The sequence below is a fragment of the Aulostomus chinensis genome, chromosome 20 (genome assembly GCF_037954235.1).
Source record: "Aulostomus chinensis isolate RoL2024-O1b breed Wild chromosome 20, RoL_Achi_v1.0, whole genome shotgun sequence".
Taxonomy (NCBI): domain Eukaryota; kingdom Metazoa; phylum Chordata; class Actinopteri; order Syngnathiformes; family Aulostomidae; genus Aulostomus; species Aulostomus chinensis.
This window is the reverse complement of record NC_141339.1, coordinates 23,445,529-23,459,384: the sequence shown is the minus strand read 5'-3', so window position 1 is coordinate 23,459,384 and position 13,856 is coordinate 23,445,529. Positions and strand designations below refer to the sequence as shown.

Below are 13,856 nucleotides of genomic sequence, written 5' to 3'. Positions count from 1 at the left end.
CACAAAGTCGACTCCGAAGGTTCGTTCTCGAAGTAGAAGAAGAAGAAGAATTGGTTCATGGTTCATTCATCAAGCATCAGTGCATCTCTTCCTCTCTCTCTCTCTCTCTCTCTCTCTCTCTCTCTCTCTCTCTCTCTCTCTCTCTCTCACACACACACACACAGCATGTCTGACGGAGGTTCTAGAGTTCTCCAGCTGAATAGAGCGATGCTGGCCGGAGTCCTGGAACCAGGATGTAAGTTCTCTTCATTGAGCGTCGGTTTCTCTCGTCTCAGTCACTGAGTTTTTGTTTCAGTGACTGAAATCGGTTCTGTGGTCAACATATTAAAGTTTTATTCCACCAGCTGAACTTTGACTGGTTCAGTCCGCGTGACACACCTCAGGATTGTGGGTAGTGTAGTCGCTCTCAGCAGATCTCAAACCCTGTTTTGACTTGGAACACGGTCGATGTCCCAGGAGGGAGCAGGATTTTCCCCTCCAGAACCAAGGTGGAGTTCGACAGGAGACCTCGCCTGGAGCGACCCGGGTCTCCTCCCCTGTCGTCTGCGCAGGACTACACAATGTTTTGTACGATTATCTGTTGTTAATCTCCAGCAGCAGCAGTTGGAGGCTCCCGGTTCCTGAGTTCCTTGTGAATTCAAGACATCTTGGCGTGAGTACTTGATCAACACCTGATGTATTTGGGGTCGGGTGTCACGTCAACAATCGCGATGGACGGCTTTTTCCCCCCACGACTGAGACGGGAGCTTCGCTGAGTACCAACGTCGGCGGAACCCCGGGGAGGTTCCAGTGAGCTCTGCAGACTCATCCAGCCTCGTCCTGCCCTCCTTTGATTTCACTTTACAAAAAAGCCTCATTCCACTCAAACGAAATATAAAACATCACAAGTGTGACGAGTGGGTTTATGCAGTTTCACATGGACGACTGTTTACAGACTGTTTGTACAGGGCGGATAAATGTATTTACACATGTACACAAAGTCATACACAGGAAATACACAATATTTGACATATATACAACAGCCACACACAACACACTTGTCACGGACGACAGGAGCACAACACGGAGCATTCTCGGACGTTAGACCGTCTGGACAGACAGGAAGTGTGTTTCTCTGGTATGAAATGGTCTTCATCGGATTGTTTTATCAAAACTGGTCACAGTAAAATGCGTTGGCCGTCATTACATTCACTTTGTTTTAACGTGGAAAAGAAAAACATGGAGTTTACTATTCACAAGTCATAAAAATCAGTGAAAATATAGAATTTTAAAGGTTCTTTGATTCGTCCTTCATGTGGTACATCGGCAACTTCTGATTGGCAGTTGAACACAAAACCGCTGACTTGACATGATATTGAGTAACAGCTAACAACCATGCAAGTGCTTGGATCAGGTCGGAGGTCAGCCCGGCGTGTACATGTACAAATATCCCTTTTTTTTAAACTGAGAGCAACGAACAACATCGACGTGAGAAGGCAGCAGGCAGGACTTCTTGTTGGTGTTGAACGCTTGAAATGATTTGGTTTAAGAAACTGGCCAAAGTTCTATGAAGATGGATGTTCATGGTCCCCAGAGAACGAACCCTGACGGCGCTGTGGACCCCCCCCCCCCATCAACCCTGCTGTCTGTACTTCACCCAAAAGGGGTATTTCGCCTTTCAAGTACACACTAATAGGAGTTCTGAAGTTCTGAGCTCTCAGTGGTGTTTTTCCCGCCTGCATCACCCCAGAATACAGAAGGTACCTAAATTTAGCTTGATGCTAATGGAGGCTGACAGCTAACAGCAGCCGAACTGCCCCACAAACTTCAGTTCATCCTCTTTCAAACATCTGCTCTGATACAACCCACGTCTTCGTTTCCAGCTGTTTGTCAGACACCCACAAACTAGAACTCTTGGAACCGACACCAGCACCCGAGGTGTCCCAGCTGGTGTGCAGCTCTAATCAGAGCGAGGACGCGGATGATGCGTCAGTCAACGGACAGAGTTAGCATTAGCATTAGCGTCAAGCTTGATATACGTGGCTGCCTCTTTCTGCATTGTGGGGCCATGAAGAAGTAATACAGAAGTGAAAAACACCCTCGTGAGCTCAAGTCTCCTGTTAGTCAGTACTTGAAAGTTGGGTGAAGTATCTGTCCCCAGAGGATCAATCCTAAACGATCAAATACTATATTTGAATGATGTAGTATTTGATCATTAAATACTGATGGCTGATGCGTCTGCGAGTCCTTCAGCGCCCAGATCCCAATCCTATTTGTCTCAAAATGGTAAATTCCAAGAAGTTGCTGGATGAAGAACTTTGGTCAGAGTGTTGAGGGCAACAGCACCAACTGGTTAACGCGGCGTGCGGCGAATCACCTGGATGCAAACAACGATCTCATGGAAAGGAAGGGGAAAAAAAGCCTGGACAAAACCAAAGACATCCATGAATGTTCAGCTAACGTTTCAGCGAGAGGCGGTTTAACAGGTGGTGGTGAACTAGCGAGGGTCTGGAAGGAGGCGGGGCCATTTGGTAAATTGAGTGTTGAAACAAGCCAAGTCGTCCATGAGTCCCCAGGTTGGGAGCGTCGACCTCTCAGGGGCCTGGTGAATGATAATCTGGCAGTTTTTCATTCAGAGGAGGGTTTAGGCAGTGTTTACACCTTCTAATGATTCCCTGACGTCGCTGAACACATCGAGTTGTACTTCACCCTAGAAGTATATTTTACCTGCCGAGTACTCACAGTAGAACCAACGCGGAAGGCGCCTGTGGGCTGTTGAGCATCCAGCTGGATGAAGACCTGCTGGAGAGGACTTGAAAGGCAAAACGCACTTCTTCAGGTGAAAAACTTCTTCAAACACACCTGACCGTCTTCTGGTGGTCGAATCTTGTAGGAGGGGTCTTCTCACACGTGAACCTGCCAGGGCCGCCGGTGTGGACCTGGACGGAGGACCAGGACCAACTGGGACACGGGGGTCATTTTGATGTTGAGGTTCTCGGGCAACACTTGAATCTACCAAACGGCCCTTCTGTTCCAGGTAGCTGCTTTGGTAACACGACTGCTCCAGAACCGGTGAGAATGTGTCGTGTTTGGTGTTCTGGCTGGTCTGGGACCGGGACCGGGACCGGCATCATTCACTGGGGTCCTGGCAGTGGGAGCAATGGCTCATGTCTTCAGAGTAGAGCTCCACCTGGATGGTGATGATGTAGAACCCAAACTTGGTGTGGAGCAGATCGGTGGCCTCCTGCAGCACCGCCTGGGCATCAGCACCTTCCTCTGGGGGGGGGGGGGGGGGGGGGGGTCAGAGAGGGAAACAGCACACGGTCAGACTTCATGCTTTTTCTACCTTTGAGAAACAAACGCTCAGACAGACGTGAGGTGGCAGAGGAAGCTAAAATATGCAGCCGCATCGCCAGATGGTTCATTCCACACAACCATCTGGGAAGTCGTCCTTGGAATCTGCTTGGAGGAGTGACACTCGTCAGGAGCGCCCGTCTGTCCCCCTCCAGCAGTCTGGAGGAAACATGTCTCCCATCATCTCCCCGCCCAATCGTTGCTCTCGTTTTAAAAGTGAAATCATCCCGTTTTGATACAGGTGACACTCACTTAGCATCTATGCTAAACCCAGAGGAGCCTGTTTCCAAAAGTGTAGGATTTCCTTAAAATGAAAATCCTCCTTTGATCTTTATGTGTAAACATAAAAAAAGAGTTTTTGATGTTTTATTCCTGCTGATTCTTCAGCTGAGCGTGAGCATGGTAACTCCATGCTTCGTGCCCTCGGGTCTCAGTGTGTGTCGGTGTTTAGGTGCCGTGCTTCCATCCTCCACCACGACCGCTGACGCTCCCCCCCCTGCTCTCTGCTCCTGTGGATCGTCCTGATGGCTGCGCTCCACTGATGCCATCACGTGCTTCCTTACCTATGGCGAGGTGAACGGAGACCAGTGCCTGGCCCAGAGTCAGAGCCCACAGGTGCAGACAGTGCATCGACTTGACCGCTTTCACCGACATCAGCACCTCCTTCACCGAGTTGAACTCGATTCCTCGAGGAGATCCTGCAACGGCACAAGTCGACCTTTGAGTTCTGCAGCATTCAGACGTCACCAGAAGGTTCTGGTCAGAATAAACAAACGGAAGCACAAACAGCGACGTACACGTAGGACTGAAGCTGTCACGCCGTCGTGCTGCTCTCTGAGGCCTCGTGTGTGTTTCCAGTGAATCTTTATTAAAAGACGCCTGGGGCGCCGCTTTATGGAGGCCCGTTTTTAGGACGTTCACTGATGTGAAAAGAGGGTTTTTGAAGCGTACTTCACATTATCGTTCCCAGAATGTGACCATCTGTTTCTCTACCTCCCCAACTCTTTATTGTTTGCATAAAGTGGGAGTTGGAGCAGCCAACTGAGTCAGAATAAGCATCACTGTAGGACAGAGTACTGCTGACAGCTTCAGTCTGCGTACCACAGGCCACCGTGGAAGCTCATTTGCATTGATTGCTTTGTTTTGAAAGAAAAATGTTCGAGAGCACAGGAGCGGCGCAGGAATGGTTCCCAAACCCAGACGTGGCGTTGGTGACCCTTCAGTTCCCTCGATGACTTTTTGGTTAAATGTCTGAAATGAAGTCTGTGGTGCGCCTCCTTCGTAGGCTAACATTAGCATTCTACTGCTAACCACCGCTGTGCCGTTTGCCTGCTGCGAGTTACAAGATGCTGCAAAAACTCCGCTAGGATGTGGTACTGTGACTAAGGTGGAAACATGTCAACGCTCAGCTGAGCCACAGGGACGATGTTTTGTTGGTCACCCCGAAGTTAGCATCCCACCACAAAAGCCAATCAGGTTTCAGCCTGAATGCAACGTTAGCAGCGCTAAGCTAACATTAGCCTCTTAAGGAACCACACCACCGTCACATGACTTCAAGGTCACCACCAGTCTGGTGTTTACTGGTGGATGTGGTTGGTTGCTCACTCTGACTATGGCATTAATCTCAGTATTGGCGCTCTCTGTCCTCAGTGTAAATGTACGCTGATGTTGGTTCAGTCAGGAAACCTCCCAGAGCCGCTGGTGCGTTCGCTGCTGTGACGCTCCAGATTAACATCCCTGCCAGTCGCTGGAGATTTTTATTTGTTTCATGGTTCCTGTCGGACCAGAGAAACTACCTTCCATGAGTATCCTGAAGACGTCTCTGAGGATGGTTACAGTGGTGCACAGGACAAAGACGGAGAACAGGAACGTGCAAATGGGATCTGCAACCTTGTACTCGGGCTGTAAGAGAGAACATGGAGAGCTTGGAGGGAGACATCAGATGGAAGTCTCACAGTCACGCAACTTGAAAAAAGCTCAGGGCAGGAAAAAAGGAGCGTGTTGCGTGACCACAGGAGGATTTTGCCTCCATTTGCACCAACCTTTCCTGTGTGATTACCACTGGCTTCACTTGAATCATTGTGATCTATAATCTGACCCGAAAGTAGATGATGATTGCCGCCACCATGACGCCAACGCTCTGCAGCAGGTCGCCGACCACGTGGATGAAGGCGGCACGGACACTGGTGTTGCTGTGGCTGCTGAGGAGCGTGTGGCCGTGGCCGTGCGCGACCGGACTCTGGCCGTCCTCGTCAATCTGGTGGTAACCTCTGCCATGGGCATGGAAGGTGGTGGAATGGTGGAGGATATAGGCCATGCTGCGGAGGGAACGAAGCGTGGAGTCAGAGCGGTGACGCTGTGGTAAACGTGGCCTCTAAACGTTAGCATCGGTCAGAGAAGCTAACGTCCTTCAGGAACCACTTACATGATGTTGACAATGACGGCACAGCCGGAGGTGACCAGCATCACGTGACCATCGATCTCGTAGTCATTCCGCACGATTCTCTCCATGGCTAAATAGACCAGGACCCCCGTGACGATCCAGATGGACATGACAGAGATCAAAGCCCCGAGGATCTCTGTGAAGATAACAGAGAAAAGTCCAGAGCAGAAATCAGAAAATAGACTTGAACAGTCAGACAACAAACACTGAGTCGCTTATTTGGGTGAAGTAACACGTTAAAGGGAAGAATATTAACAGTGGCCGCTTGTATCATGCAGATGCTGCCACCTTCAGGCCAAAAAGTGAAACTGCTGCAGTTTGCTGCCACCTGCTGAACAAGAAAGGTACTACACTTCTTATTCTGTCTGTCTTGGTTTGTGTGTAAATTGATAAATGTGTTAAATGACCTCCTTTGTCTCCCGCTTCCTACCTGATCTGTGCCAGCCGAAGTTCATGGTTTTGGTGGGCGGTCTGGAGGAGATCCACAGGGAGAACAGGCTCACCATCATACTGCCAAAGTCTGTCAGGAGGTGGGCGGCGTCCGTCATGATGGCCAGGCTGTGGGCCAGGTAACCCCCTGGAGGAGCATCCACAGGTAGACCAAATATAACAGCTGTCATTATTATCGACTTACATCCACGTCCATTTATTTCCTGAATCTCTGAAGAACAGAAATCAAATGTTTTTAGTTCCCGTGCAGTTTTATCAGTTTGTGGTCTATGAATCTGGTTAATGAGGAGAACACCAACTCTGGAACCTGAGAGAACCGTCCCAGCGACAATCTCCACCATTTAAAGGTCCCCAAAGCCGGAAAAACCATGATTCTATGTATCAATGCTGAGAAACTACGGAAGCTGGTGTTTATCTGAGGTGATATTAAAGGTTTTATTTGTAAGTTTAAAATCTGACCAGTTTTATAAAAAAGGCAAAATACAATTTTTGGTGGAGTTTCACTTTAAATCCTGGAGTTTTGCGGCCTTGACGTTACCTATGACCTCGCCAATCATGAAGATGAGGCAGACGGCTGAGGCGATGTAGAGTTTCTTCTTGGCCAGAAGCTTGTCGACGCTCTCCTCACATGCCAGAGCTTTGGTACGGTGACAGTGGGCCCCGACGGGCCGCTTGAGCTCGATGGCTCCAGACACGCCTCCGTTCTTGAAGGGGAAGTCAGGATACTGCTCCTTGGAGTCCGGGAAGGAGCTGCAGAGGCAGGAAGACAACTGTGTCGTTAATGTTGATTTTCAAATCAGATTCATCCACCACACGATGAGACACGAGAAGAAAACCTTCTATGAAAAGATGTCTCAGTGGACCTTCATTGGAAGCGTTGAGGCTTCCAGCGTCAGCAGAGGTTCATCAGTGAAGGTGAGCATGATGGACTCAACCTGGAAGTTTCAGGCCACTTCCTGTTGGACTACAAACACACCTCCTCCCTGACATGACCACTTCCTGTTGGACTACAAACACACCTCCTCCCTGACATGACCACTTCCTGTTGGACTACAAACACACCTCCTCCCTGACATGACCACTTCCTGTTGGACTACAAACACACCTCATCCCTGACATGACCACTTCCTGTTGGACTACAAACACCTCATCCCTGACATGACCACTTCCTGTTGGACTACAAACACCTCATCCCTGACATGACCACTTCCTGTTGGACTACAAACACCTCCTCCCTGACATGATCACTTCCTGTTGGACTACAAACACACCTCCTCCCTGACATGACCACTTCCTGTTGGACTACAAACACACCTCCTCCCTGACATGACCACTTCCTGTTGGACTACAAACACACCTCCTCCCTGACATGACCACTTCCTGTTGGACTACAAACACACCTCCTCCCTGACATGACCACTTCCTGTTGGACTACAAACACACCTCATCCCTGACATGACCACTTCCTGTTGGACTACAAACACCTCATCCCTGACATGACCACTTCCTGTTGGACTACAAACACCTCATCCCTGACATGACCACTTCCTGTTGGACTACAAACACCTCCTCCCTGACATGACCACTTCCTGTTGGACTACAAACACACCTCATCCCTGACATGACCACTTCCTGTTGGACTACAAACACCTCATCCCTGACATGACCACTTCCTGTTGGACTACAAACACCTCATCCCTGACATGACCACTTCCTGTTGGACTACAAACACACCTCATCCCTGACATGATCACTTCCTGTTGGACTACAACAATACCTCATCCCTGCAGTACTCTACTACACTTGTATTTTTAGACTTATATGAACATGCATAGTACTGTAATGGTCAAACTGTGATGCAGTATTGCAGGTATTATATCTGTTTGCGCTCTGCTCGTTACACACATCGATACTGGACTTTAAACACCAGAAGGACAGAAAATGCTGACTCCTTTATTTTGCGCGCGCGCGCGCACACACACACACACACACACACACACACACACACAGTGAGATAAGTGTGTGTGGGGGGGGGTTGGGGGGCAGTAATGATGTGGCTAATGAGGTGGAAGAAAACTAATTTGGGCTCACTAGAGATAACCACACACATTTGATATCCCACGCATCACACAGGAGATTGCCAGTCGTGCTCCATGATGATGAGGCTTTACCTCCCTCTCTCTCTCTTACACACACACACACACACACACACACACACACACACACACACACACACATCTTGGGGATGTCCATGCTGAAAAGAGGAAAAAAATCAGCCAAGTGGAAAACCGATTCTGTTCAATTGTTCCGCTGGGACATGAGAGCAAAACACTTCCTACACACATACACACACACACACACACACACACACACACACACACACACACACACACACACTCAAATACCTTTCAGGGTGTAATGTTAAGGAGTGAATATGCTGTGTGTGTACAGGGTCGGCGTTTTGATGACAAGTCTGAAGACAAAGAGACGTCCGTGAACTCCAGACCTCCAGAGTCGAAGCAGCAAACTGGAGTCACAACTTTGTCATCGGGACCAAATTCTCAGTTGACCTCATCTCGACAACACGCCGCGAGTTTCTTTTACCAATACTGGCGGTTCCCCAAGTGATGAACTGACGTCCAAAAGGTGCTAAATTGTTGGTTCCTGTCGTTTCCTTCAGGGTAAAATTAGAAACTCTGTCAAACAGAATCTTCAGCCTTTGTGAGAAGATGGAAGATGAGTCCAGCCGGACTGGCAGCCGCTGCTCACCTGCGTTTGCCTCGGTTATCAAACAAAACCGCGTCTCCTCAGGGTCGTTTTGTGAGGGACGATGGAGCAGAGAAACCAGAGAAGAGGATCTGATGAGTTTTACAGTGATTTAAAAAACAAAATCGACCCGTGGACCTGATAGTCCCTGCTAGCGCGGAGTGAGTTACGAAATTCTGAATTTCCTGATAATTTGGGGTTTTTTTTAAGTGAAAATTCCACATCCGGTGGCTTTGGAATTGTGGCTCTTCGTGATCGTTCTTGTTGGCGGCTCGTTTAAGAAGGTGCTGACCCCACAGCACAGTAACGAAGAATCAGATAAAACAGCCGGTGTTAATTACAGAGAAGCTGAGAGCAGTGAAGCTCCTGACCTGCACGAGCAGTTAAACACACCAGCGCCGCCTTTAAATCCTCTCTAACAGGAACTCAGGGTCGGCCATGTTGTGTGGCTGACAGCGTGAGGAACGTCTGCGTCTGATCGTCACCTCGCCATGAAACAGAGGCGTTCTTTGACTGAGTAAGTCAGACATGATCCACACGCTGTTTCGTACTAGCGGACATTCCTGGGTTTACTCTTGGTTTCATGTGCCAACTGTCAAATGAAATCGGGAAGCCATTTTTTTTGTTTAGTTGAGGAGGTTGGTGGACGCAAGCTAGTCGACCTCTGAGATGTTTAAGTTCCATCGATTACACTTGAGGTCCGTCAGGCTCGGTGCCCCTGCAGCACGCAGGGTTGCCTTGGTTCCGTTTCTCTCTCCGGTTCCTCCACTGGTGATTGAACGATATCGGAATGTTTCTCGCTAGAAAGTGAAACCGAACCAAAGTCCAACCGTCTTCCCGAAACAGTGGCTGGCAGTGAGCATTTCCACGGCAACAGCATCGTGCTCCACCAATCAGAGACGTCCGTGTTAGGAGAGTGAGCTTGATTTTCATTTCTAATCAATGAATTTGAAAGAAAAGAAATGAACGTTGAAGTGCTTTTGAGAAAAAGGCTCCATAACAACAGTATTTTTACCTTTCTGTTGAAGTTTTTCTGTTCATTAAAATACTTCCACATGACGGCTTTAAGCAGTTCCTGCATTATTATTGGAATTACGGTCAAATCCAGAGCTTCAGGGTTCATCAATGACCTGAACGTCTCACAAGCTGGTGGGAGCTCCGTGGCCACCGTCCTGCTACGTCTGCGGCGCTGCGTGAGCGCGTCCTGGGCCGCCTCAGTGCTCTGACTATCAGATGACAGTCAGTACATCGCCCAGAGTCGCTGGCTCGGCCGCTGACACGCAGCAGCAGCAGCAGCAGCAGCAGCAGGTTCAGTGACCTGTGAAACATCACGACAGGAAGAGCTGCTCATGGTGAAATGAGCTCAGGGTGGAAAGGAAACGGCTTCCTGCGATGTGAGCGGACGCTGCAGTCGTAGCTGCCACAGAGCAGAAATGTGGGCAAAGTGTTTGTCTGGTGTCCTTTCCCTTTTTGCCGCACCTCATTACTCAGTCTAATGCTGGGTTGCTAGGTGTTGTTCTAGAGCGGCGCAGGAACGGGTCTGGAAACCTGGAGGTGAGAACGTCCAGTTCCCTCGTCTCCAAGTCAACAGGTCAAATGCGGGAAATGAGATCTGTAATCAACAGCAGCTGAGAAACACACGATAGCTTTCTTAAAAACATGGGTCGCTAACAGGAGCCTACAGAGGTCGTGGAGGTCATTAAAGGTCATCAGGGGGAAGCACAGGAAGCCTGGAGCTTAGTGGTGGTGACCTTGAAGTCATGTGACCCTGGTGTAGCTCCTTCATAGGCTGCCAACAGTACCCAAAAAAACTAGCTCAAGGATGAGGGCCAGTGCTGTAAAAGAGTAGCTTGACATCGGCATCCCTGCACTGGTAAGAACCACCTGAATCTCTTCTTCGTGGCAGCAGAAAGAGCCAGCCAGGTGTACTTAGCTCAAAGCTAACGTAGCACATCATTCGGTTTAATCCACATCACACCGAGTCGACTGGAAGATGTGGTGGATCACTGATCATACACTGGATTACGGGATCCAGTCAGACCTGGAGAGTTTTAAACAGTCATTTTTTGGGGGCAGTTTTGGAGTTGTTGTTAGCCGTCCGTCTCCATTAGCTTCAAGCTACATGTACGTGGCTGGCTCTTCCTGCAGTGGGGATGAAAACACCCGTGAGCTGAAGACTCCTGCTGTCTCAGTCCCAGACCAAATCTGCTGAAGTCCCACTTCAGCTTCACGCATCATAAAACGGGTTTATGTGTTAGTTGTTGAGGACTGGTGATCAGACCAGGTCCGGTTCCTGCTCCTCATTCATACCAGTGGAACTGCTGGAGTCGGATTTTTTTTTAAAACACAAACACGATTTGATTTCTCCCCATGACAGGAAAACAACTCAATAATTGACTACATTTATTATTGTTGTTGTGGTGTCCATCGATTAATCACCACGTGTTTCATTGTGATTGATGAAGGTGATGACGATCATTATCGTCTCTCTCTCCTCAGCCGGACTTCAGGTTCGAGCCTCCTGCGCTCATCAACCAGAACCACAGCTGCCCTCCCGGATTTGGACTTTTCATTATTTGATTATTTGTCTTCGCAACTGTTGTCACGTGACATCATGTGTGACATCAATGATTTATGTCCTCTAAAGGTCCTTTAGTTTTTCTTTTTCTATTTTTTGTTGTTGTTTTGTTTCTGGCCGCTGAGATAAAACGTAGAGTTTCGTGCCCGCAGGTTGAGATTCGGGATCTTAAAAAATAAAAATCTGGACTTCAGGTTCGATCCTGCTGCGGCCGAGACGCCACAGCACGCACACGCACATGCGCGCGCACGATGCAAATGGTGCATGAAATCCCAAAATGTGGCGGACACACGCGCGCGCGCGCCCTTTAATTATGTGCTTTCCTCTTTATTTTATTTTATTTATTTTGTTGTTGTTGTTGTTGTTTTTTTAACCACCAATCATCTCCGTCCTGAATCTCAGCTTTTATTCTGAGGCCTCGAAGAACCGGAGGAGTTACGAGGCGCTCTAAAAAATCTCCTGCAGAATTCCGGGTTTTTAACGGCATTTTTAAATAAAGGCTGGGGGGGGGGGGGGCGAGGAGATGCAGCCGTCGTAGGGTTGTGATTATTTAATATCGATCCCGACGGATTTAAAACCCCGTTAAGCAGCTTCTCCTCCACTGTTTTATGATCAAATTAATAAACTGAGACGACAAATCTGCTCGCGGGATTTCGGGATCGAAGTCAGAAAATTAATTTAAAAAAAACAACTTAATTTGCTGCTGCAGCGATTTTTTCGTCCAATATTCAGATCAGCTGGTCCCCACCGGCGGAAGCTGCTTTCACGACGCAACAATCTGTTGGAGAGGAAACTTTTTATTTCTGATGAAATTAAAAAGCTAGAATTAAATCCGATTCTTTATTTTGATGTGTTTTCCTCTCGGGAGGCAGCAGCTGCTCGGACGCTGCGCGCCTCCGCGGCTCCTGGAGCGACTGCGGCCTGACGTTTGTTTCTATTCTTCTTACTTTTTTCAGTTTAATTTCGTCGCGTCGCTCGGTTGGCGGGCGGGCGCGTGCGGGAGCCTCCCTAATGACCAGATGATGAGTTTTTCCAGCGTGGCTCCGTGGACCGGGGCCGCCCCCCCAAGCCCGGGGGCCATTTGTCACTCCAGCTGTCCAGAAAACGAGCCAAGCGTGAAAATGAATTTGTTCATTCACATAAAAAAGATTAGAATTAAAATAAAATAAAACAGCCCCCGGTCGCACGCGCGGAGCTGCACCGTCCCCGCACTTCCCGCAAACTTGCCAGTATCAAACACTTCTTGTCCCGTCATGCACCATGCAGCCCCCCCACCTCTGCAGCTGGAGAGAATACGTCTTCGCATTCCTCTCGTGGATCAGCTGGGACTTCTCCGAATTCGCGGCGTGGTTTTCCATGGACCTGGCAGCCGGAGTCCGCGCGCTCTGAGCGGGGGAAGATGCAGACGTGAGTCCAGAAGGTTGACAAGTGACCCGGTTCCTCCTCTACCTCCCCCTCCCTCCCTCCCCCCGAGTCAGCCCCGCTGAGAGCAGATGAAACCCTTCATTGCGGCGTCGTGGTGGAGGAGCTGGCGGGGCTCCGGCGCGCAGCTGGCGGGACAGCGGTGAGAAGAAGTAGTTCCAGTCTGAGTGGTCAGCTGCTGCAACCTAACGATGACGGAGGATCAATGCGCCTGCTCGCCTCCGCCTCACCCCCCAGCAGCCACCGGGCACCTGTCAACGACCGCCAGCGCTCCCGACAGCCCGCAGGACGGCTCCTCCCCCTGCGCAGTGGAAACCACGCGTGTTCCGAGTTTCTCGACATCAACACAAATGTGCGTGATGACACCCGCGCGCTCTGGTCACCGATCAGGCTGCTCCTTCTCCCATGGAAACAGAAAATACAGAATTTCACAGGAAGTAAAGAACAACAATGATTCCGTTTGAAAAGATGATAATAATAGTAATAATAATAATAATAATAGTAATCATAATAATAATTATTATGATTACTATTATTATTATTATTATTATTATTATTATTATTATTATTATTATTAAAAAAACTGCGTTTCACTGCACAATTTGACTGATATTTTTTTTACTCTGGATTTTGCCCTCCCATTTCAACAGAGTTGCTAAATTCGTCCTCTTCTCTTCATCAACATGCCAATTAAAGGTCCTGGAATTTTTCATTTATTTCCATCAACTTGATTTTTTTGTGTGTCTATTCAGAAATAATATAATAAAATAATAATGATATTATCAGCTGCTCCGTGCGGACACTGGTCACGTTTTTAATATTCTGATACCGAACCATCGGCCCAGTTCAGCATCAGTCTGTCAG

The 13,856-nt window shown here is 48.7% G+C and overlaps 1 protein-coding gene across 1 annotated transcript; it reads right to left on the bottom strand.

The window, feature by feature from the left end:
• Nucleotides 1-1,628: 1,628 nt before the first annotated feature.
• Nucleotides 1,629-12,928, bottom strand: slc30a2 (solute carrier family 30 member 2). The gene is made up of 8 exons (XM_086189245.1): nt 12,846-12,928; nt 6,765-6,976; nt 6,207-6,353; nt 5,759-5,912; nt 5,432-5,651; nt 5,130-5,235; nt 3,897-4,031; nt 1,629-3,255 (listed from the first exon to the last, which is right to left on the bottom strand). The coding sequence occupies exons 1-8, from the start codon at nt 12,926-12,928 to the stop codon at nt 3,110-3,112; spliced, it is 1,203 nt and encodes a 400-aa protein (XP_086045371.1). The 3' UTR covers nt 1,629-3,109.
• Between the last annotated feature and the right edge of the window lie 928 nt (nt 12,929-13,856).